This window comes from Pithys albifrons, chromosome 4, assembly GCF_047495875.1.
Source record: "Pithys albifrons albifrons isolate INPA30051 chromosome 4, PitAlb_v1, whole genome shotgun sequence".
Lineage (NCBI taxonomy): Eukaryota > Metazoa > Chordata > Aves > Passeriformes > Thamnophilidae > Pithys > Pithys albifrons.
This window is the reverse complement of record NC_092461.1, coordinates 98,961,267-98,987,223: the sequence shown is the minus strand read 5'-3', so window position 1 is coordinate 98,987,223 and position 25,957 is coordinate 98,961,267. Positions and strand designations below refer to the sequence as shown.

The window sequence follows — 25,957 nt, the reverse complement described above, 5'->3', positions numbered from 1 at the left end:
ATACACACAGAAAACTCTCCTTTATCCAGACTGGCTAAAAAACCAAATAGTGTTAAAAAGAACATAACATCTCACCATAGTGTTTCTTAAAATCTAAAAATTATTATTGTCCTTTCTAAATTTTGTATTTAATATGATGTGCCAAATGTATTATTTACCTATCTCAGAAGCAGCCACTGTGATGTTGTACCAAGGTGCCTCCTCTCTGTCAAAGATCTTGGCAGTCTTAATGGTCCCAGTACTAGCATCAATGGTGAAATACCTATCTTCTTCTGTGTTATGATCAATGGAATATCTATGAAGAAATATAACAACAAATATATACTCATTGTAGTCTATGTAATCAAAAGTAACAGAAAGCTAAATAAGAATATAACTTTCAAGCTTTAAAGTCATAGACATTTTTAAAAACACCCTAAAAAAATTTCTGTATTATGAAGAAACCCAAAGTAACATCATATTTAATTTCTTTCATAATGTTTCATTTCTTTTGATACATAACAAGGTTTGCACTGTTAGTCACAAAGACATGAATTGCTAACAGGTGGCACTTTACACAGCAATATACAATCCTGTCAAAGGTAAGATACACATTTATTTTGACTAAAAATCATGAAACGGAAAAGCAGAAAAGAAAGCAGAGGGGTATTAAGATATTATTTTTCTGCTTATTTGCTTGTCACTGCAAACCAGTTGGCTCAGCCCTGGTACCTGTTTTGAAGTATGTCTCTCTGACATGAAGTCGATGGCATGATGACACAAGCCATTCTGAACATAACCATTACAGAGAGCGATGCCAGAAATGGCTGGTTCCCAGAGCTGTAATTGACACTACCCAAGAAGCAGAACTAAGCATCCCTGCTTTATTGCCTTGGCTTCTGAGCACTTTGCCTAGCAGAGAAAGTAAAAGCCTTGAAGTGGGTAATGGAAGCTGAGGGAAAGAACACAAAAGAAGAGATTGACATTTTTTTCTCAAAGCCAGAATCATTTACAATGGCTTTTAACAAATAAGGCAATTACAGAACCCTATCAAGCCTTCTTCACTACATCCAGGAAAAAAAAGAAAATAGATTATTTCATATACCATAGTTGTTTTTCTTATAATTTTTCAGTCCTGCTTCCATTCTGTGAAGTTTTTAATACATGGAAGGTATATAAAGGCCAAAATGACTTATTTTTCTCATCCAATTGCTCCTATTTTAACATCACCAGAAGTATAATTGCCAGCTAATAAAAAGAGGATGCACATAAAAGCTGACAAGCTCAAAAAAAAAAATATAACTGAAGTTTTATTTCTTTCACGATGTACTTATACCACTGGAGGAAAGAAAAAGCAAAGAAACATACTAAAATTTAACTGAAGTTATTCTTAAGTCAGAGATGACATGCAAAAGAAAGACAGCAAAAGAAATAGGAGGAGGCAGTAATTTGAGTCACTTTAACTGCTCAAAGGATCAGACATTTAGTGGAAAAGCCAGGTAGGACTTTATGACGTAGGTTAGATCTTCCCTATTATTCGAGAGAATCTGAACCCACCTCTCTCATCTGAAAGACGTATTTTACATCTGCCTTTCCATGTGCTCTGTTGACTTATGGCACTCCAGATTTTCTTTACATGCTCCCAGTACTTTCAGCAATTAAAAAACTATATTACTGTTACTGGAAATCAAAGCAGCCAAAACTAGGCTAGAGTATCTTTCCTTCTTGCCTATTCTCCATCTTTCTTTTGGATATCATGAAGAGTGAAACCCTTGCCATACAACTGTGGAAGCAGAGCTCAGTTCCCACCCATTTGATGTTTCTGTCTCCAATCTGAGCTAAGTCAGAAACTATTTTGCAGTACCTTACCTACCAACAGCTGTGAATACCTCGTTCTAAAAATTGTTCAATAAAGACACTCTGGATGTGCAAGATAGCAGTTGAAGTTGCTTCAAACAACTCACAGACTCAATCTGTCTCCATAAGAAAGTGGATTGCCAAAATCTTGATGGAGCAATTTTTAAGAGTTTAAGTCAGGAATTTTTTTTTGTTTTTCAGAGGACATTATTTAATTAGCATGTCCCTAATTGGATAAAAAAAACAAACAAGGGATGGTGCCAGAAAAAGAACTAAAAAAAAACCAAACCAAAACAAAGCTGCATATGTAATTGCTGGATCACAGTGGTCATTGCAGACACACTTATGAAAGTTGGAGTGCTTCTCTGTACTCAGTAAACTCAGGACAAGAATTAAAAACAAACTCTTGATGAAATTCTGTTATAGAAACATAGAATCATAGAATAGAATCATAGAATCGATTGGGTTGGAAAAGACCTCCAAGATCATCGAGTCCAACCCTTGGTCCAACTCTAGTCCATTTACCAGATCATGGCACCCAGCGCCACGTCCAATCTGTGTTTAAAAATCTCCAGGGATGGTGAATCCACCCCCTCTCTGGGCAGCCCATTCCAATGCCTGATTACTCTCTCTGTAAAAATTTTTTTTCTGATATCCAACTTAAATTTCCCCTGGCAGAGCTTAAGCCCGTGCCCCCTTGTCCTATTGCTGAGTGCCTGGGAGAAGAGACCAGCCCCCACCTGGCTGTAACTTCCCTTCAGGTAGTTATAGACAGTGATGAGGTCACCTCTGAGCCTCCTCTTCTCCAGGCTAGTCACTGATGATGAAATGCTGGATGGTGCAGATATCCAAACAAATTGATGTTGCTTTGAGAAATATTGTGATCCTCTGAGAATACAGCACAAAAAACTCCAACCCAATTCAACTGCACCCAACCCAACAGAACCCAAACAAAGAAAGGGAAAAGGTACCCTACAACTATCCTTTTGGCATTGTCTTAGGAGGCACTATCCATCCAGGCCACCATCACCTCTTTATTTAGGAATCTGGATTTGCTTTTCAATTTCAAAACAATAGATTTTATCAGTGTCTCTGCAGGTTCTTATTCTTCCATGAAGCACAGATTTTCAGGTTCTCCAAGTGTTTATTTGTCATAGAAATGTTTTGAAAGACTGTGCCAGTCTCAGTGGAGTTCTATCCCCCGTGTACCCAGAGAGCATTATTTTACTATTTATGAAAACTTTGGTAACAGGGTGGTATCAACCTCTAAAAATCCATAAAGCTGACTTATTTGTCACAGAGTTATTCTGATATTTGAAATTTCTATGGAAAATACATGCTTCAGGTGGAGAAATGCCCCCATGCCTTTTATCCTATGCTTGGCAGTGAGCTACAACAAGTAGTTGGAACATTTTGATTAAATTACTATTAATACACAATCATCTTTTACATGATAAACTAGAAGTCTAATAGAAAAAGCATAGGAAGCATAATTGTCCCTCAGTTCTCTTGGAGACCCTTTACTGATGAAGCTTACAATCAGTAACTCAATAATAAAATTTAATTACTTCTGTCCGACTATAGCTTTGTTTTTCTTGACTCTATAAGTCTCCTGGTAATACAAGAATTATTTGTTAAAAAAAATAATAAATAAAATATGCTCCCCTGACTAATTCTTATGAAATATGTACTGAAAATCCAAAGCAAGTTATAATACAATAGTCTTGTCCCTGCAAACATTTATTACTCTGGACATGGTTTGCTTATTATCAACATGAGGCACAGTGACTTTTTGTGACTCGCTATTGTGCTGACCACAGAACCATAAAAATAGGGCTATGTATTGTTTGTAGAGGGTATCTTTAAAATACACAGAAGTTCAAATTGGGCTTCAATGAGAAAAAAAACTTAAAACAGTAAGAATACCCAGCTGCCTTCGTGTGTGTGCAACTTAAACAAAATATCAGGTCTCTCTCCGAGTACAGAAATAAAAATGAAAAATATCTGTCCGAAATATGAAGCTTTTGTAAAAAAACTGAAGTTTGATTTTCTGATGAATTGTGACTGCCTAATAATTCATTCTCATAAATATATAGTAAAAGATGGTCCCTTTCTTTTTTAATATGAACACCTTTTTCTTAAACTGTTAGTTAAAAATGTTCCATGGAAGCTCAAATCTCTCTGAAATTGATAAATAATTTCAATCGTATTTTCGGTGTCATTAATGGAAATAAAATGATCCTGAAGTAACTCATTGTACTAACACTTTTACTTTCAATAATGAATAATGAAAAATATTCCTAATTTATTCACAGTAGCACCTCCCCTTCATGTGCTAACTTTTGCATACAGTTACAGAGATACTGAAATATTCACAGCTTGAAAAATTTTCTAGATCAATGAATAAATGAGTACTTTCTTATGCCTTCACATTATTATAACATTCACTTCTCCACTGCTCCAGATTCTTCCCTGAAACTGTGTTGTGTATCATATATAAAGCAGCCATGCACACTGCTGTGGTTCCCAATGGTTATGGAGGTCTCAGTAAAACAAGTTACAGCAGAAAAACTAGGAATGGTAATCCCAGTGCTTTAAAATATCTTGTACAAGCAACACCCTTGGTAGAATTACTCATTTTTTGTCATGATAGAGGACATTTAGAACAAGTTTCACTGTATTTACAAAATGCTGAACAATTTAGGCCTTTATAAATACTAAACAGTAATTTATCTACACGTTGAAAATAGGTACCAGAATTATCCATAAATATTGCACATTCCGTAGCCAATGCTGTTTTATTTACACTTCTGAATTTACTTCATCTGGTATATAAAAAAATTCTCTTCAGCTAGATAATAGGGGCAACAGAGATAGTCATTCCTTTCCCCTCCTACCTCCCCCTCCACATCTACTGAACTGTTTTCCAAGACTTCTTCTAGACCACAAAAAGATACACTGCAAGTTTTGGATTTCAAGGAGTAATTTCAAAACTGTTTTTTCACCTTAATGCAGTTGGCTGTTGCTGCTCACTTAGAATGCATTAATACAAAAATTCATTTACAATATCCATTTGAGATATTTGTTTTATAGACATTTACTCACGACACTGCTGTCTGAGCTAGCATAAATTTAACCACTAACCATTAAATCTGCTCATCTGAGTCGCATGTTAATAAAGAGACGTGTAGTAGTTTTGGCTTTAGTCAGCACAGGTCCCCATGTAGGCCTCAGTTTTTAGCAGGCCTCAAAGGTTGTGACACAGATTAGAGGGGACAGGTATCATCTGACTCAAGCAGCCATAGAGGTATTTCATATCATCTGACATCATCAGGAAGTGTCGGGGAGTGTAACAAGCAAGGTGGGAGGAGTCTCTGGGCTCTTCGGTCCCTGCTTCTGACCAGGACGGTTCCCGCTCCCTGACTGCTGATATCAGGCCCTCCTGCCGGTCCCACGTCTGTTTACCCAGGGACGTGAGCACATTCCTGTTAATTCCTCTTTCCCTCTTGCTGGGAGGTTTCCTCTGGGGAGGGGGTTTGGTTGGTTTGGAGTTTCACCTGTTAGCTGGGGCGACCTCGGTGAGCCTGTTGTTGTTTCCTGTCACTATGTGCTATTTCATGTTCTGTGTTAAGCTCTCCTCTTCTCTGTATAAATATAAAAACCTCACTGTGTTTAAAGCCTCGTTTCTGCTGTTTTCCCTCACTCTCCTGCTCTGGGAGTGGACTTTTTGACTGGGTACCAGGCAGTTGGCATTTTGCCAGCTCAAACTATAACAAGACGTAATAACAAGACATGTCTGGATAAACAGCTCTCCATAAACTGCTTACATTCAAACCAGCAACAGAAACCAATCTGAAAGAAACGACATAAAAATGATCATGAATATAGAAAACCTTTCAGTCACACTATTAGAAGATAATCTGAAAGAAATTAAATATCAAAACTGAATCCTGCTAGCACTGGGAAATGCAACATGTGCCACCTTTTCATTAGGCAGTGTCAGTGAATTAGAAGGGTATTCCCAGCTTCCATCCGTACCCCTATTCGTTCTTCTGATCAAAGCAAGCCCCTGGCTTCTCTGACTTCCTTCCTCACTGCCAGAATTTTAGTGAAGCAGTGGTTCAGTAGTGAGAGATATTCTCCACATTTTTTACTGAAAACTAAAAGCATTTGCATTAATTAGGAAATAAAGAATATTATGTATGCAAGGTGGCCCTTGGGCAGAAGGTCACTCTAGAACATATAAATCTGCTTTCAGTATTAAAGCAGTCAGACTCTAATAATACAAATACTGCTTAAAATGGAGAAAATTTTAAAGATGCTAAAGTATTTTAGGAATATTAATAATTTTCAAACTTTTTAGGAGGGCTTCTAAGCTAAAACTCGTAAGTATTTTCAAAACCTCTCTCTCTAAATTATTCAGTCTTATTATTAACAGTGGTTGATCACTGGATAGACAACTGGCATAGGCTGTTACTATTCCAGTATCGTTCTCTGCAGTTATTCTGTTTCAAGGAAAAATCCTGAGTTTGAATTTTTGTAATAGTTTTTGAGCTTTAAACTTGTCTCTTTTTCTGTCTTTAATAAAATCTTTAAATTATCTTTTCATTATGTTATTTTTAATTTATTGCTCTATCTAACAACTGCAAAATTAAACTCTGTTACATATTTTTACCCCAGCTACAAACCTGGTATTGCTTACATACTTCCAAATTCACATTTCAGCTGGATGTGGATTCACAGTTCACACTGTTTCTTTGGAGTTTTGTTGTGAGACAAAAGCAAATAACTTGTTTTCTACTAACAAGTGAAACTGGCTACAAAGAAGCCAGAGAAAGAGAAAGAAGAAAGAGACAAAATCTTTGTCCAACCAATTACAACTTGTAAAGACTTATCAATCAGAAATCAAATGCCATTTTAAGTAAACCTGTTCAATTAAAGATTTAAGCAAAGACAACTTCTCAGAAAGAGATAGTCAGACTCAAAGTACAGGAACTTTTGTTTCATAAGACATCTCAGAAAAAAGGAGAGTAAGCAATATCTGCATAGGATGAGAGGAGGAGGTGTAACAGGACAAGGAGCAAGAGAACTGATCAGCTGCAACTCTTTGTGTTTGGCTAGCTGGAGAACAAGAGATGGCCCATGCTGGGACATTATCCAAGGGCATGTCTTTTATCTTCTCTCTGCCTCCTGACAGCAGTGCTCTTGAGCCTGGGAACCAACAGCACACCTGTTGGAGATGGCGATTATATGGATATGCAGGAATGGAGGAGGGCAAGGGATCGCCGGACTGAATTTGACGTATGGAAGGTCCAGGAGGATCATTCCTAACCCGGACTATGTCTTTATACCATGGACTTTCTCTGTTACTACCTCTACTCCTTTTTTCTTGGGTTCATGTTGCCTCTCCCTGTTTCTAGCAGTTTCCCCAGGCAGGCAGGAGCTGTCACCAAGGGTACAGCTGCCATTGGCCAGCTCCCTCCAGGGGGCGGCCCCGATCCTGCCTGTCCCCAGTTCACACCCCTGTTCACACCCCTTCAGTTCTTTTACCCAGTAGTTTGTAGCGGATTTGCATGCTCCGCCTTAGCTCCGCCCCCTTTCCAGAACATTCCCTACCCCAGGTTATATAAACCCCTTGTTCTGTTAATAAAGTTAGATCAGCTCTGATCACCCCAGACCATCCCTGGCCTCCGTGGTGCTTGTTCTTCCCTCGTGGCGGGCAAACCTTACCTGGGGCCTGGGAACCTGCGAACAACAGCTCAGCAGGCAGTCTGCGAACCCCCGTCGCTGGTCTGCTCCCTTCCCTGAGACCAAGACTGCGACACACACCCTTGAAGCCAAATGAGGTGGTGGGGAGACATTTGGTTGCCATGACTGTCTTGCAGTACATTACGATCCTTCCAGAGCCAATCTATTTCCCCATAGTTCAAACAAATTTTGCAAGGAGAGAGAAGCAATTATGAAATTTGAGTCAGAAGTCATATGCCAATACAGCACGTAACCACTTTCCTCGCTGCAGCGTCTACTGGATTAAGGAGACATCCGATGTTCCAGAGGTCTCTGGCAAAAGACTGTTACTGAGAACTACAGCCTTCAACTGTGCTTTCCAGTCGTGGAAATAAAATACATTTGAAGATACCTTGGAGAAAGTAATCCCTCTACTTACCATTCCTTTGCTTTTTTTTTTTTCAGACAGATTTAGCATAACTTTGATAAAAATACTGTTGCTCTCAGAGCATTTGATGAAAGTCAAATTGATACACTGTTCCTACTGAGTTATCTCTGGTGCTGGCTGCCAGCTGACATCCATCAGCCGATCAGTAGTACCTTGTTGTCTCCCATAGAGGAGTCCTGGCTCACCTCTCATACTGAAATCTCATCTCAGCAGAAGAGGCAGCTTTCCATCTCATTGTCCTGGAGATGTGACTTGGCAGATCCCAGAAGACACAGGGGAGTTGCAAGCTGTGAATCACTGCCTACCAGAAAAGTCTCTGAAAGGCAGTCACCACTGCTTTGCATTTTATGCAGAAGTTCTCATTTCCATCGCCTGTGCATTGCTAGCACACTGCTCACCTTGGACACAGAAAATGGGAATCACTGTTCATTTGAAGGAAATAGGCCATTTCTTGACACTCATAATTTCCAGCTGACAGTTTCTGTCTGCATACATTAACCACTGCTAATTTTTCTAGCTAACTCTCCCCATAAATGCAGGCTAAGAACAAGCCATATTTAATATGAAGGAACTAGTCTATGTCATGGAACTATTTTCACTCTATCACAGTTTCAGATCTTAAAACTATGCCTTTGCTCTTTGCTGAATCACTGACTTGGAGGTGGCTTGGGGAACAGCTGCAACATTATGTTTCTGAAAACCATTCCACTGAAAACAGACCAGATGCAGTCAGAAAGCTCCAAGGATCTTCTGAAGTCTGCTCTGTGGCTGAGCGGACTCATCGCCCAAGAATCACCTACAGGAAGATGGCAGGCTTTCAAGAGGCACTGCTGCAGCCCTCAGGCAGTACCAGCAGCCTAAGGCTGCTCTCAATGCACATAAGCAACTTGCCAATTAAAAGCTGTTTTCACTCCTAATCTCCACGCAAGTCTTCTGTGTACGGTTTCAGAAAGAAGATGATTTTCTGAGTAGGTATGGAGAGATTTAAAATGAATAGACTAAAACAAAATTATAACTAGAGCATTTAATAGTGATTTTTATGGCGCATCAGATATTATTATAAGACATGACTTAACCCTGACCTATTCAAGTGACAAGCAATAGGGGTATGGAAGCAGAATACCTGACACAATGCAGTGAAAGGGGATTAGTTTCTCATAAATATTCCAACAAGGCAGTTACACCAGTGAATGAATTACAATTTAAGATGCTTTCTGTTGATTAAAAAAACAATTTCTTAAGTAAATATCTGATTTTCAAAGTACTCAAAAATCTTTAAAATTCACACATGATGAATTTTTAATGTATTTCTTATGATTTCTATTATCATGCTTGCTTTTCATACTTTAATAACTGATAACAATAGAGGTTGCTATTTAGTGTTGGTTTAAGTTCAAATGACTTCTTAAAAATATTTCTCTTCAGTATTGTTAATTACTTTAACTACTCCTCCAACCACTATTCTGTATATAAGAATCAAAATAAACTGTTAATTAGAGAGTGAATGAATCACAGCACTGCATCTCTTTTAGCAGCTGAACAGCAAAGTGATAGGGTTGTAACTGTGTGTCCCCAATGCTTCATCAATCACACACTCAGCAATGGGTGTCCTCATAAAGTGGAAAGGATGCACAAGTGGATCAGGGAAGACTGATAAGCAAATCACTGCCCTGTATCTTGCTCAGTAGCTTCACAGCATCGGAGATGTATCTGAGCCATTTAGCTGAGGAAGCTCTATTGTGTTACTCCCCTGCTACACTCAGATCAGGAGTGCAAGTTCTGTCTGTAGCAATCTTCCCTGCAGAGTGTGATCTGTGCTTTCTAATTTTATTTTCAATGAACTAGGAATTATTTAGAAATGCAGGAAAGAGGTGACCTTGTTACTTTCTGACCACCTTTCAGATTCATCTGGGTTTCAGACAAACAGTGGAGACATTTCTTGCAAAGCAGCACAGAAGGACACAAGTGTGGGTGCTTCTGAGACATACGGCCTCCTCCACGTTGTTCCTTTGCTCAGCGCTGTGAGTGGAGCCTGGGGCAGGACCCTGCCTCCAACTAGAGCAGCAGCTCAGACCCTACAGTCTGTCTGGCTTCTCAAGTTGTGTATCACTGCCAACCCACAGTTTCCCAAGATGACACAAAATCTTGAAGCAACACAAGCCCTTCTGCACCATGTCAGTGTTTGTGTGTGAACCTGAGGTAAGCGAAAGGGTCTGAAGGTGCCCATTCACAGACCAGCCTTTCTCCTCCCACAGGAGAAGGCTCAAGGGCACACCAACCTGGTGCCTCTTTAGAGTCCCGTGCAGCAGTGTGTTAGTTCAGACCTTAGAGAATCAGCATCTTCATAAAAAGCCCACAACCTCACAAATGACATTCATTATGTTCCACTAAGATAGATAAAGCCTGGCTAAAGAGTAGACCTGGTCACAATATAAGGACATGTCAAGGATATCTGAGCTGCTGCTGCCCTTCCCAAACTCCATCAAGGTCTAACTGAGGGCTGGCTCCTTTCAGAACTTCATGATTTCATGTTTGGCTAGCACTATATTTTTTTCCTTACTGAAACAGAGAAAGATGAAAGGAACAATGCAAAAATAAATGTCAATGGAGGGAAAAATAGGACAGACAGATAAGGACATTTTTTCCCTCAATTACATGAATAATATGGATACCTAATATTCTGTTCTCAATCACTGGTTACAAATTCATGCTTGAGAAAAAAGGCAAATAAACCAAGCAAAATATTCGGAAATATTTTTCCTTCTGATCCCTCAATCTCCAAATTACTGCCTGTTTCACCCAGAAAATCTAATTCTGGCCTTCCTAGGCTTTGTACAAATTGCTGCAAATTCCCTTTTACCACATTTGTCCTACCTCTTTCTAGACAAAACACTTCTGGGCCACAAACAGTTGAATTATGGAGCAACTAGTCAAATCTGCACTTGTCCTTCCTAATCCAAACTACCATGATGGCTAATCTGTCTGTGTTAGTTGCTTCAGAATTACAGTATTAAAGCTACAGGCACATGCCAGTTATTTTAAGAAAAAATTTCCTATTTCTGTTATGATTTAGACACAAATACCATAGTGGCAATTTTTCAAAGGTCATAACTTGCCACTACGAAATTGCATATATTGATTCTCTGACACAAAACATTTTGAATCTTAGACTATTAGCAGAAGAGAACCATAAAGACCTGATGTTTTCATTGTTCTGAAAAAAAAGTTTCATTTTACCAAGACTATTGGATGCACCCATCAGATTTGAACTCAGTCAGGAGACTAAATTAGCATAAGAAAAACTGTTTTCCAAGTATATGATAATATGATTTCTACAAAGGCTATACCCTTATGTCTTAAAAAAGGAATAGCATCAAAAATGCTTCCAATATTTTTTTTAACCTTTTAAATCTACTACACGAAATTCACATATTGTTCCACAAAATTCTGACACTCTATGCCAGCTTAGAAAGTAACTCATCCCACAAATGAAGCCAGTAAAAAATACAATTAGATCATATGATAAATGAAAACATATAACTGAAAACTTTTAATCAGTAACATATTAAATACCAGATACCCAATTTCTTAAATTTAGAAGAAGTCAAATTAACATATATATACTTTCAGCATCAATGGTTTTCAAAATTGCTGTGTGGGTATTTCCATCTTGATTTCAGTTCCTTAGTTCAAACCATGCTCTATTTCTAAGCCATTTCTCTTATAATAAGTATTTTGGCCAGAGTGGCAACACAGAAATCTTTCTTTCTTTTTTTTTTTTTTTTCTTTTATGAGAACATTTACTTTGAGAATAACAGAAATTTGAAATACATCAAAAATTTTCCTTCCTAGCATATTACATATTCATTTAACTTCCAAATTATGTATCTGATGTTGAAAGTGCTGGTTTTTCAGCACTTCTGTTTGTCCTAGACCTTGGACTTGCAGATGACATACCCCTAGCAACATCAGAGAGGTTCATTACTAAACCTATTCTATTTTTTTGACACTCCATCAAAGCTGAAGCATATTATAAAATAATGGGCTTGTTCTCAACCAAAATTTTGCAATGACAATCCTGCTTGATGCTAAAAAAAGAGACATATCTTTCATAAGCACCTGGGACAACTATAGTGCAGCATGTGTACAGAGGGCTACAGTGGAAAAACAGTGCTATGATCCTTAACAGATTTGCAGGATCATGGAGGATACTGACTAGCAGCTCAGATCTTTGCTTAGACCAATTACTAGGTGGGAATTTCAGTGCAAACCAAAAAGAAGTAGAACATTATGTTATTAAATCCATACCCACTGATCACGACACTGTTCTGACTTATGTTACCCTTTATGTACTAAAATAAATAGTCTTAATATAACCCAGATCTCATCAACCCTTTAGATTGTGAAATTTGATCTTATATCATTTGGACTTACTTTACCTCACTAAACTGTTTGCTGCATCAGGATCTTGTGCCATTACTGTACCAACAGAAGTCCCAGTCTTTGCATTTTCATAAACTTCCATGACATAGGAAGGCATAGTGAAGAGCGGAGGTTCATCCACATCTCCAACGATGATCTTCAGCATTGTTACATCTTTGAATGGTCCCAAGTGAGAAAAGCGGAAATCAACGTGAGTGTTTGCTCCTTCTATGTTAAGAGTATATGATTTCTTTTTTTCATAGTTGAGAGGCTGTTGGCAGAAAAAACCCAAAAATTTATCAGTGCCATTCTGTTTTTCAGAAAGTTAACCACACCTTTTCTGCATGACTTAACAACATGTTTTCATATTACCGGAAAGGGACAATATTCTTTGAAATTTTTCGGCTACTCCCTACCTTGTAAGTAGAAGGATATACAAGAAGCAGGATGGATGCAGTTTTTCTTTACAATAGAATATTGGACAAGCTACCAGATTCAGAAATAACTCAGGGTTCAGAATGAGCCAGAGATTCTTCTTCCTTGTTAAAGAAGTTTCTGGATTTTATCACCTTTTTATTTTAATCAGTAAATGTTAAATCCTGAAAAAGGTAGGTATCCTGAGTTAAATAACTTCATATCTTTAATTTAAAAGCTTGATAGACAGTAACAGGGATACTAAAATTATTTTGGCCATCTCTTAAACCCTCAACTGAAAAAAGCAACTCCTTGCAGGAAAACACTCAGTTACTGTAAGAGACAGGAACTTTTATGATCAGGTGACCCATCCAGTGGATAAGGAAAAGTCTGTGGATATAGCCCACCTGGACTTCAGTAAAGCTTTTGATATTGTCTCCCACAGCGTTCTCCTGGAGAAGCTGGCAAGCCACAGCTTGGACAGGTGTGGTCTTTGATGGGTTAAAAACTTGCTGGACGGCTGAGCCCAGAGAGTGGTGGTGAATGGTGCCACACCCAGCTGGTGGTTGGTCACCAGTGGGGTTCCCTAGGGGTCAGTACTTGGGCTGGTCCTGTTTAATATCTAGATCAATGATATGGACAAGGAGATCAAGTGCGCCTTTAGTTAGTTCACAGACAACACTAAATTGGGCAGGAGTGTCAATCTGTGGGAGGATAGGAAGGCACTGCAGAGGGATTTGGACAGGCTTGATCAATGGGCCAAGGCCAGTGGTATGAGTTTCAATAAGGCAAAGTGGTGGCTCCTACCATTGGGTCACAGCAACCCCACACAGTGCTACAGGCTGAGGGAAGCATGTCTGTAAAGCTGTCCAGCAGAAAAGGACTTGAGCAGATACAGAGTTAATCAATGTTTTTACTAGAAGTCATATTTACAGAACCACAACTATTTGGGGTTGGTTTCTTCAGTCTTGCTAAAGTAACTGACTGCTCTTCATAGACAGTCCATCAAGAATTTCACACGAGAAGTAGTTTTTTCTATCTATTTTCTGTTAGTTCTAATTACTAATTAAAAGGCTTTAAAAATACAAGTTCAGTTCCAGGCAGTCATAACAGATATTTTAAATTTCAGATCATTAGTTTTTAAAAGTGCTTGTATGTTGAGTAAAAGCACTATTCATTGATAATAGAGACTTCAATACTTACTGGGTTACAAATTTATGGCTTTGGCCAATTTATAAAGTACAGGCAGGTTAATATTTTTTATCATACTTGCCAAAGCTGGTAGTTTGTATAGGTATTATCTAACACCAATAAGTTTCCAACAGTCTCAAAACACAGGCATATCATTAAAAAAAATTGTATATGCATGGAATTAATTTTCTTTAAGAATAAAAATATTTATCATATTATGGGGTTGCAGAATTCCACCACTATCTGTAGGTATCATTCTGTGTGGACCTGACAACCTCTCTGAAAAAAATTCAGTACAAGCATTGATGCCTTTATCCAAGGCTAAATTGGTATTTATTATCACCCCCAAAGAATGCAAAAGTAGCACTTTAGGCATGACATATGAAGAACTCAATGTATGACTTGTCAGTGTCAGTGTGCAATTTGTAGATAAAATCTTCAACAAATTTGACTGATGATGTGTAAGAAAAATAACTGGTCAGGATTTATAATGCTTTACGTATTTCTTGGATTTCTTCTCTGTGTATTGAAGAACAATTCTCTTAATTCTAATGTATGACATTTTTGACCCTTATATACTCTGTGTTGCTTTTCTGAATGTAAAAATTAAAAAAAAATTAAAGTCATGGAAATTTGCTGTAGACTGGTAAAACTATTACTATAAGAAAAAAAAGGTAAGTATATTACTCGACTAAGTCAATTCATAAAGGAATATAAGTTTAGTAAATTCTAACTTAGATATTCTTTATGATGTATTTTTGTTATGAGCAGGAAAATATTGAATAGTAATATGCACTGCTCTGTAGTGCATATATTCTAAGATTAAACAACTTTACAATAGGTTTGCAACTTGTAACTATGATGTATTTTTTTGAAAATTAAGGTTTTAATCACAGTGACTGGATTAATTTGTATAGAAGGATTAATTTCTCCCAGAAAACACATGCAAAATTACAGTCTTGTAATAACACAGAGTCTTGTTTTCTTCTTCTGTGTAGTTATTCAATCAGACAATAATAGCATTTTCCCCCCTTTTTTCCCCAAGAATACAGAAATAATCCGTTCAGATAATTAGGAAAAGCTGACATTTCAACCATAGCTAAAGCAGTTTTTTGTCTTCATTTGTTTTCTCTTCTTCCCATAACATCTCAATCATTAGCTGTAGCTATAAGGGGAGAGGAGAGGCAGAATTGTCTTGTGCCTCCATATATGTAAATAATTTCTAGACTTACTTAAAACTGTCCTAACACTGAAGATCATTTACTCTTCCCAGGAAATAAAGCAAACCATTTACATTTCAGATGAACTAAACAGAATTTTTGTTCATGTTTCTTATTTTCCCAAAGAATAATGCCTTACCATGACAATTATCCACATAACTTCAGTTTGTATTCCGTGAATACTCTCATGATTTTCATGTCAAACTGAAAATGCCAAATGTAGCTCAAGTGACCAGTTACAAAGATAACCACAAAATACCACTGTACATTATACTGCAGTTTGGGTTTCTAATATAAGGCTCACAAAAGGAGTACCAGAAGTTTTTGAGAAGTAACTTGCTTTTTCCTGCACATTTCATTATACAAAATGGAAGAAACATGGGATGTTCAGACCACTTTTTCTCGGAAGTCAATAATCGTTGCTGACTTGAGATCAGGAAAGTTCTAGCACACCTTTCTGAAAATCATAACAAAGGGAGGACATGACTACCTTTCACTCTGAAGGATCCAGAGACTAATGGCTTTCACAGGGCTATTTAGTTTAGGTTTCCTCTAATCTCCTTCTCAAACAAGGAACTGAAGGAGGTAAAGGGAAAACACTTCATGCGAGTTTGTAATCAACCTTTTGTGGAAGGATTTTTGAGGCTGAAGAAGGGCTCTGCATGTATGTCAATAGGGAAGACAACAAGAGCAGTGGATGTTTTGGGTCAGCCACAAATGAGATCAAAAAAAAACATTCATCCCAAGACTCACAGCCTTTGCATGCCTGATGAAAAGATCAGTGGTAGGCATTGAGAAATTTGATTTTTGCACCAGAACATCAAAAATAAGCGAAGTTTTAAAAGGTTTGAGGAGGATTTCAGATCGTTAGACACAATATTTACTTGTGCCTTTTTTGATGTCCTACTATAAATTCTTCTAGTGAAGCACTAGAAGAGAAATAATTTTTTTTACTGTTATAGAAAGCGGTGGTATCTGCCATATAAAACAAAACCAGTTCTAATCTTAGTGGAGATTATCTCTTTTGGGTTGGCTATCAAACAAATTCAGCCTGAAACCCAGTCTAAAGCAAAAACAATTACAGCACACAGAATATATTTATTAAACTGCATACAAAATCTGAATTAAAAAACAAACACAAAACCAACAAAACCAAACGAAACAAAATGCAAAAAAAACCCAAACCGAGACCACTTTTTTATATTTTTAAATGGAATATTATAAGTTATCAGAGGAAATAATGGAGGTATTACAAACCAATTTATGTAGCTTTAAGTGCTGAGTTTATGCCAAACAGAACACTACATTACCTAAGGAAAATTAACCTCCTCTTGTCTTGACAGGAAGATGACTGAAATCACTGTCACGTATGTACAAGAACAGGCAACATATGCTTTTGTCATACTCTGAAACACAGTGAAAATTTCTCTGAAGCTATTTTGTCTCCCAAACCCAGTAAAACCCCTGTGATTTAATACATTTTTATGTGCCTTTCGTTTTGTTGCATTTTTTTCTTTTTGCTTCCTCTTCTTAATATGCATAAATGTTATATTAAGAAACAGTCAACAAAGTGAACTTTTAAGTAGAGTACGATGCTAAGTTTGAAGAAGAAATAACAGACTATGGCATTAGCAACATCAAGGCCACCATGAAATAAGTTCAGTGGCATAAAAAAAGACAGTTCACTTTTATATGGTTGAAAGATGCAGATATTCCACAACTTTAATCAAAGACACTGAGTTAAAGCTTTTTAAGATATTGGAAGAGATAGAAACCCTTTTTCAATCATTACTAATTAAAAAAACCCCAAAAAACAAAAAACAAAAGCCCCACAACATTTCCTTTAGTTAGTGTTTTTAAGATGATAAATAAAAATTTGTAAACATAAATATCTATTTAAAAGTAAAAAAAAAAAACAAAACCAAAACCAAACACAACAAAAAACATCCCGTGCTTTATGATGGTTTTTAATTAATCTCTATTTTTATTATTATTTGTGTATTTAATTCCTCCAACCATTAATTAATCCCAGAATACGAATTAGAAAATACGTATACACTTTTATTTTTTAAACTCTATGGATATAATTGATGTCTGCAAGACTCAACAACAACTCCACATGAGAACCCTTAATTAATGTTTATTACTCCAAACCAAACCTGAAATCAATAAATTTCTCTTTATTGGAAAGGGTGGTTTTGGTTTTTTTTAAATCTTACTTGAGTCTAACAACCTATGTCTCTGGATTATTATAAAAGTAAATTTAAATCTAGTCATAGAATATTAGCATAAGTGGGCAGACTCTTCAAGAAGTATCCACTATGATCCTAGTTCAGAGGGCTTAATATGGAGATGAAATTATCTACAGAATTAGATTTGTACATTGAATTCATTCAAGAATGAAATTAAAAGGCAAACAGTTTATAATGAATGGTTTAAATGGACTGGGACAAATATAGGAATTTCATATAAAAGATAACTTTGTGATAGCTAATCACTAACATTTTATGTCTTTATCACAACACTGAACCATTTAGATGTCATCTGTCAAATAAATCAAAGCATAACAGTCTATAAAAACTGAATTACACATTCATTGCCACAGATAAACTTTCTATGTCAAGGTTCAAATAGTCTGGGGACTTTCAGCCAAATTTGACTTCTTCCAAAGAAAAGTAATGTGCAGAACCAACTCTCAAAAAAAAAATAAGGTATCTAAATTAAAATTTGGTAAGATTTCTATAAATCAGAGTATAGTAAATATTAGATAAGACCACTAAAAATGCACAGAGGATTTAAATAACTATTAATTTCCTCAAATTTCTTTTCTCCCTGTCTTTCCAACAAAGATTAAAAGTGTCTCTGAAAACAGCAGGGAGAAGTTGCTGAAATTCGTGGCTCTATAGGTTTACACAGTCAAATTTTTTTGATGTGATGTCTGCTTATTCAGGACTCATCATTATATTTTAATTACATACACAGGAAACCCAAAATCCATGGCTTACCTTTTTCAGAGAAAGAATTCCTTCCCTTGTTTCTTTGTCAGTAGATATGGAGAACACCCCAGAGCCATCACCATTTATAATTGTGTACTTCATGTCTGCATTTGAACCAGTGTCTGCATCGTTGGCTTTGATTTTGCCAACTGCTGATCCAACTTGAGCTGACTCAGGAACATACAGTTGATAATGTTCTGAGGGGGGAAAAAAAACCCAACACAATAGCTTGGACATTTTCTAGCCAAACCATTATCTGCTTAATACACCTCCGAGGAAATGGAAGAGTATTTCATATGCAAAACTGACAAATAAACCAATTCAAATTCCTGAAAGAATTTGAAATTGAATTGTACTTTACTTGGGATGCTTTCATTACCTATTCAAAATCCAAATTACCTAATGTAGGATTTTGGTTTTCACAGTTACTATACATAACATGTGCTTGTCTTGGTTTGAGATCAGCAACTGCCAACCCCCCCAAGCACAGAGAGAAAAGCCTCCCTCCTAACACCAGGGAAAGGGAGGAAAAGAGAGGGGAAAGAAAAAAAAACACTTCAAACTGCATTTATACTAAATCTACATATATTTTTCACAGAAAGAAAGAGACAATTAGAAGAGAGTACAAATATTCACTCACACAAGTCTGCAACAACAAGTTCCCCACCTCAACTTCATAACGAACACACAAATTCTACTGTTCTAACTACACATTACTTAAGAAGAAGCTTATTCCCCAGGGAGACAAACCCAAGCAGAAAGAAGAGACCCAGAACAACACATTTTACTTTCCTGAGGTACCCTGTGAGCCAGTGGTGGGCCTGGTCCTCTCCGTCCCCCCTGGGACAGCATCGTGTGTCCTCCCAAGAGGAGGCTGAGAAGTGACTGCCTTAACCACTCCCACACTGGTTCCTACTGCCCTGGAGATGATGTCATAGTGTCGTATGGAATACAAAGTTACTGGCTAGAAGAGGTCAGCTGTCAGCTCAGCCCAGCTCAAGTCAGCTGACAGCTTCGGCCTAGTCCAGACTTCAGAGCCCAAATCTAGGCCCACCTGGGTGAACCCATGACAGTGCTGTACATCATATGACACAAAAATCAGCTCTGAAGCTTACTACATATTGCTATTTTTAATAAATTTATATTCTCCATAACCAAAACATAGATATCTTCACAAAATTACAATTAAATGAGTAGTCGAGTGAGTACTTTTGAACTGGGAAATCTTTTTATGTTACAATTTTTTTTTTTTGAAATTCAGTAATTTTTGCAACATTGCATCAACATTTTCAACACATATTTTTTTTCTATAGAAGAATGTAATAAATCTTTATATTTTTTCATTTGTTTGTAGTGTTTTGCTGCAGCACAAAACTCTTTGTACAAAAATTTCAATTGATATCCACAGTAGAAGGAAATTAACATAATGGGTACATAAATATATTACATATTTGTGCACATACAAAAGCATCCTTTACAGCTATGGCTTCCTTTCACTGTTTTTATAACCTGTTAGTTTAATAATTAGAAAATGAAAATTTTTTTAGGACATAATTTTCTTAGCTGTCTCTATCCTCTTGTATGAAATCTCCTAAAAGGTGCAAAATTTCCTGGTGGACAAGAAGCTGACAAGAAACTCTGCAAAGTGTCTTTTATGTTCCTCTTAGGCATTCTGTGATAGAGAGTGCAGTAGTGCAAAACTGAGTTGCAGGACAGTGGAAGAGCAGAATTGAAAGAGGCCATGTGAGAGCCAGCATGTCACAGTTTGCTCAGCTTAAACCAGCTGGCATGACTACAGAGGTGCCCTCAGCAAACAGAAAGTAGAAAGGCAAAATTGAAGCTGAATTCAGAGATTAAACCTGAATTATGACAGAAATCCACTAATGGTTGGATGGATTGAAGAAATTATGAACCAACAGAACATGCAACTGGAAAGGGAATAGATGTCATCACTAAAATGTAGCTAACTAACTTTACAGGCACCAGTTAGAAAACAGAAGATTTTATTATAAAATTATCTAATTCCTTTCACAACAATTCCTAAATCTATTTGCAGTTTTGAATTAGTTTTATAATCCTAGCCCATAATACTTATAAGCACATGGTAGTTTGAGAAGGATGGATGAGTGCACTACATTTTGTAAGTCCAAAAGGAAAGAGAGGTTTCCTAGGAAAACAAAAAAAAATAAATTACCATTCATTAGGGAAATTTCAAGGAAAATAAGAAATGTCCAGCAGAACAAGAGCAAAAGTATGATTTACCATATAAAAAATACAGTATCAATACTTATGTAAGAGGGCAATTACTTAATTCAATTAAAACACATAAGTAATATTTTGATGCAATTCTTTCATATGCATGTAAGAGTCACCCCCACAATTTACAAATAAATGCTCTGCCATGCTTTGCGCTTACAGATGATGTCAACTGATACTTTCATATTGCTTTATTTCAGACATCAAATTATAGTAATTGGATAAGCTTCATTTTGTAATTTAATTATTGTCTTTTTTTTTTATTTATTACTCTGACTAATGATTTCCAAAAAGGCAAAGACTGAGGCCCTTAAGAATATATTATATAATCAAGCCACTTCAGGAACTGGATGTGTTATAACACATGATAGAGTGAACTAATTGGAGACTTACAAATGGTTGAGGTAATTCAAATATATCTACATGACACTACACTCTGCTTTATAATCACACCCCAAGTGTTAGCCATCTGTTTCAAAAAATCATTTTACTGATATCAGCTTCAAACATTCTTAAATACCAAAATTTCAAGCAAAACAAATATCTGAAATGACTCACTAATTATCCGTCAGTATTTGTAGAACTGAAATGTTTCAAAGATGTGGATGGAACTAAAAGAAAACTGTTTAAAAAAATCCCTCTTGGATCATAAGGTCAGAAATGTCTCCCAACAAGTGTTTAACCAATGCTTGTCAGAGGCAGCCTGAAGATGTCTCATACAGAGATGAGCCAAACAGACAAATACAAAAATTCCTACCTAAAACCAACAAACGTAGAGGATAAAATTCAGTAACATGAATATATTATAGGCATCTATTTAGCCTAGTGGTGGAAATTAGAAATGTTCTTACTAAACACTAAATCTCTGTAAACTTTATTGCTAGTAAGAGGAACCAGTTAATGTTCAACTTAACACTAGCACAGGCTCTGTAGGGAAGTGATCACAGCCTGCCTGTCTGAGTTCAGGGTGTGCACAATGTTCTCAGGCACGTGGTGGGATTCTTGGGGTGTCCTGTGCAGAGCCAGGAGTTGGATTCTATCATCTTGATGGGTCCTTTCCAACTCAGCATATTCTATGAATGTTTCTGGGACATTGGATAAAGGAGGTTTGACAGCTAAGTATAAAATGTGAGATGTGTATGCTGTGAATTTATGACTGTATTTTAAGCTATTGAGTGTGTCTCAACTTTCTAACAGAATTGTTTGGAAAGATAGGAGTCCTGAGGATCAGGTACCATTGGTCTATATCAAAAGTGTCCCACCAAATCTGCCTAAGTTGAACAGATTGTTCCTATGCTTCCAGCATCACAGACTTCCAGGAGCTGTTATAAAGTAGACATTTTTTGAGGATGCTGTAATTTTTTTTCTAGAGGACCTGCCCAGTTTCCTATGGGACAAGAATCTACAGAGTTTGATTTGGTCCAGTTTTTATAATGCTCCCTCTGCTTCACTCTCTGAGCTCATGAAATTAAGACAGTAATATTCCTTTCCAAATAACATACTGTGTAAGATAGTCATACCACTTTGCAGAAATCTATACTCATGGAAACATTTTTCAAATCCAGGTATGTGATCTTCATCTTTTAATAAACTTCACGGCTTATCTGTCATTAAAGTACGGAACAACTTATTTATCTTTAGAACAATTTCCTTTAACTTTAGAACAATTTGCTTTAATTTCACTTAGCCTACACGCAACCTGCAAGGCTGGATTTTACTCTCAAAATAGTAATTTCTCTGTCTGAATCTTACAAAAAAAAATAGCAGTATGACAGTATTTATTGAAAATCAATAAGAATATTCTGCAACTTAATCATTAATCTATTTTGTTGGTAATTTTGGCTTACTTTTATAGGTTATAATTTCTTCTTGAACAGTAAGAATTGCCTTACTTAACAAGGAAGGGAGAAGTATAATACTTAACTAATAGAGAAATAAGCAAGTATTTGGCCTCCTTCTTATTTTGTTCATCCAAGGCATAGTTTCAGCAACATGATAAATACTGCTTGGTGATAAACCAACAGATGCATTGATTCATACACCACAGCTCATACACTGATGAGTTGTCTACCTATTAGTAAACTGAAAAATGCAGCATTTGATTGTCTTAACACAAAATACCACCGTATCCAAAATGTATATCAAAGTGCTATGGGAAGAAGGTTTTGCTTGAACTTACTAGCCAAATATTCAGTCATGAGCCAAACTGATGAGATACGGAGAATAAGGAAACAGTGAGCCAAGCTCAAATCTGATGATTATGAGAACAAAATTCCAGTTAAAAAGTAGTTGTGCAAGAATCAAAATTGTGGACAAAAATATTTAATATCTTAATTAATCATCTGAATGATGGGTTGCACGTGGACAATAACACCTTGGGAAAAACTGGTCAGTATGCTGGATGGCAGGGTTGCTGTCCAAAGGCACCTGGACATGCTGGAAAAATGGGCTGACATGAACCTCATGACATTCCATGATGGCACCATGGAAAGAATGCCATTCATCAGCACATCTGGGGCCAGCACCTGTAAAGCAGTTTTGCAGAAAGGGACCCGAAAAGGACATTTCAACTCTTTACTAGGCAAGACTCTTATCAACTTGATCTAACTGAACCTGCTTTAAGCAGGGCTTAAAATCAGATTACCTTTTCAAGTCTCACATGAACTTATGATCCTGTCATCTATGAAGGTATGTTGTATGTTTAACTGTCTGCTATCTTTGATAAAGCTATAAACTGCAGCTGCAACTGTGGATCGTTCTCCATCTTCCTTGGTGGCTTTCTTTGAGAAAGCTATTCTCCATTCACAGAGATGCTTGTTTCCATTAAATATAATAGATTATTCTGGATTTCTCTTTTGAGACTGTAGTTTTATAAGAGTCTATTTCTCATAGAATGTCTTGGGCATTTAACACATCTTCCTTTACTATGCTTATTTTTAATATAATTAATCCAATTTTAATCCATCATCATTATGAATACAGCAACTTTTATGATTCCAGAAGCTCAGTCAATTTTGCATCTACTGTCTTTGATCTGAATATTATTTTTGATACCAACATCACTTTCACACAATCTCAGAAAGTATTTTTTAAGAGATATGTTTGGCTTATCCTTTTTCCTTGCCACAAAAAAACCTCAAGCCCTTCAAACTTTTGCTTGCCTTGAAACTCTGGAGAAAATAGCAATCTTGGATCAATTTAGGAAACAAACCCCAGACATTCTTCTTTGATACAATAGACTCCTTTGGCTGGAACAAGACCTGTGCATCCCTATGTCCCTGCTTTTTAAATCCCAGTGTAAACCAGGAGTCATGGCTGTGATTAAGATTTTAATCAGTGATGTGTTAATGTTCCATGATATTTTGCCTTTAGAGACAGTAACTGAAAGTTCTTGAGAATTTTCTAACTAGTTCTCAGAGATCAAAAGTGTTCTGATATCTATGCCACTCATGGGTAAAAGGAGAAACATAAAGAAAACAATTTCCTGAATTTTCAGATTCGGTACTTTCCTGTAGACATTGAATACTCAAATACACATTTTCTATGAAAATGGCATGACAAAACCCAATATATACACTCCATAATGATTACTATTGAGCAACTTAAAGGTTGGTTGTGATCCCTAGCAGTGTCTAGAGCTGCACTGTGTTGAGCATAATCTATGCCATGTAAAGGGGGACCATGGCTACAGCAGGTAGCTTGGGTAAAGCAGAGAGAAACAGAGACACCTGTAAAAGGGTTAAGATCCATTTGAGCTGTGTTTCTTTTTGTTGTTTGTTTGCTTGCTTTCCCTGGCATTAGCACAGCAAGGATTGTGGTTGTTCTCCCACTGGGGCTTAGCTTCACAAAGGACATGAAAACAAAAGCAGTTCTGAAGAACACTCCTTAACGTGGAGTATTGCTGCTCCCAGTTCTCCACTCAGTGGAAAAACAAACAACATGCCTCACTCTCAAACCATTACTATCTCGCTCAGGACCCCACAGAAAAACAAACAAACTTGCACTTTTTGTTTTCTATCTAGAGTACTTCAAATTTATTTTGAGATATATATATGAAATTAATAATGCATCTGGTACACAAAAATCTTCGTGGACAATGCCAAATAAAGTGAAGTAAAAACCATTGCTAGACTCCATGCTACTCTTATAAGTAAAGTTGATGCACGTATCTAACACCAAAACTTAGTATGTAGAACACATATTTTCTACAAATATTTATTCTGATTTTGACTATATTTTCCCCCATCAAGCTTCCTGTCATATTTGAATTCCATAAACAATTCTGTGATCAAGTTTTATTGTCATGAATTCTTGCCAAACAAGAGTCTAAACATCAGATATTTAATACCCTTGAAAAGTATTACATTTAATCCCTTTCATTTTTACAGTAAAAAACTGATTATGGGAATCACAATTATTCTGCTCAGGAAACAGTATCATGAGATTTCCGATGTGATCAAATGCCATTGAACAACTTATGTCAGATTCCAGTGATAAATGGGGCACTTTGGTAGCTTTAACTTCAAATACTGTGCAAACATAAGAATATATAACTCTTCTCCCAAACAAAAAGAAGACAATTCAACAAATTACTTCAGATAACATTCTCCAGTCTATGGACACTTACATGCTAAGATACATATACTTTCATTTTGTATCTCTTGGCTCCCTTTGGTACATAACAAACACCATTTCTCTTAAGTAATGTGTTCCTCATCTCATCTATCCCTCTCTTTAGGCATATCATAGAAGAATGATTGATTCTAGCACATTAAAAACATACAATGCACGAGAAATTTTTAAAAATCACATCAGCAAGGCTTGTCCCTTGTACGACTCTATTAGGCAGCTCGTTGTCCTTGTGCATCACCCTTGCTAGGCAGGTGATTCTAAATACTTCTAGAAAGTCAAACCCTACTGTATTTGTCTTATGCTTAAGACTAATATCTTCACCAGGTAATACAGACATATAATAGCATTTTTCTCCTTTACACTTACTGCTGGCTGTCACAGTAAGGAGGAAGCTTCTTAAAATTGACAGAAATAGAAACCTGCCAGCTCATATTTACCTGCCCCTCATTCAGTTTCTGATGTGACACTTCAGTCATTTCTAAAAAAAAAGGTCATGGGAGATTTACTTGAGATGATTTTTTGTAAATCACAAAGGAAATGTCACTGACTGGTCATTCACTTTGAAACCTGAGCATACACTTTATAAACACAATTCATTAATTAACTCATTAACTGTTCCACAAATAGTTGAACTAAATCTCTACCTTTAAGAATATGTGAGAAGCAAAACATTTTTAGCACCAGAATTGTGACTATTACAAGAAAATATAATAGTCACAAAGATAGGAAGTGATGAGTGTGAAATATGAAAAAGACATGAATTATAATGAAAAAATAAACAATATTTTTTTTCCCAGGATACTGGTTCACTGCTG

The 25,957-nt window shown here is 36.6% G+C and overlaps 1 protein-coding gene across 7 annotated transcripts in view; it reads right to left on the bottom strand.

Annotated features, from left to right (window-relative positions):
• Positions 1–25,957, bottom strand: part of CDH18 (cadherin 18) — a 248,773-nt gene that overhangs the window by 41,540 nt on the left and 181,276 nt on the right. For all 7 annotated transcript variants that reach the window (XM_071555022.1, XM_071555019.1, XM_071555017.1 and 4 more), the window contains 3 exons: positions 18,264–18,451; positions 12,451–12,704; positions 159–295 (listed from right to left, as the gene is read on the bottom strand). In XM_071555022.1, the coding sequence (XP_071411123.1) occupies positions 159–295; positions 12,451–12,704; positions 18,264–18,451 (579 nt within the window). The remainder of the gene's footprint in view (positions 1–158; positions 296–12,450; positions 12,705–18,263; positions 18,452–25,957) is intronic.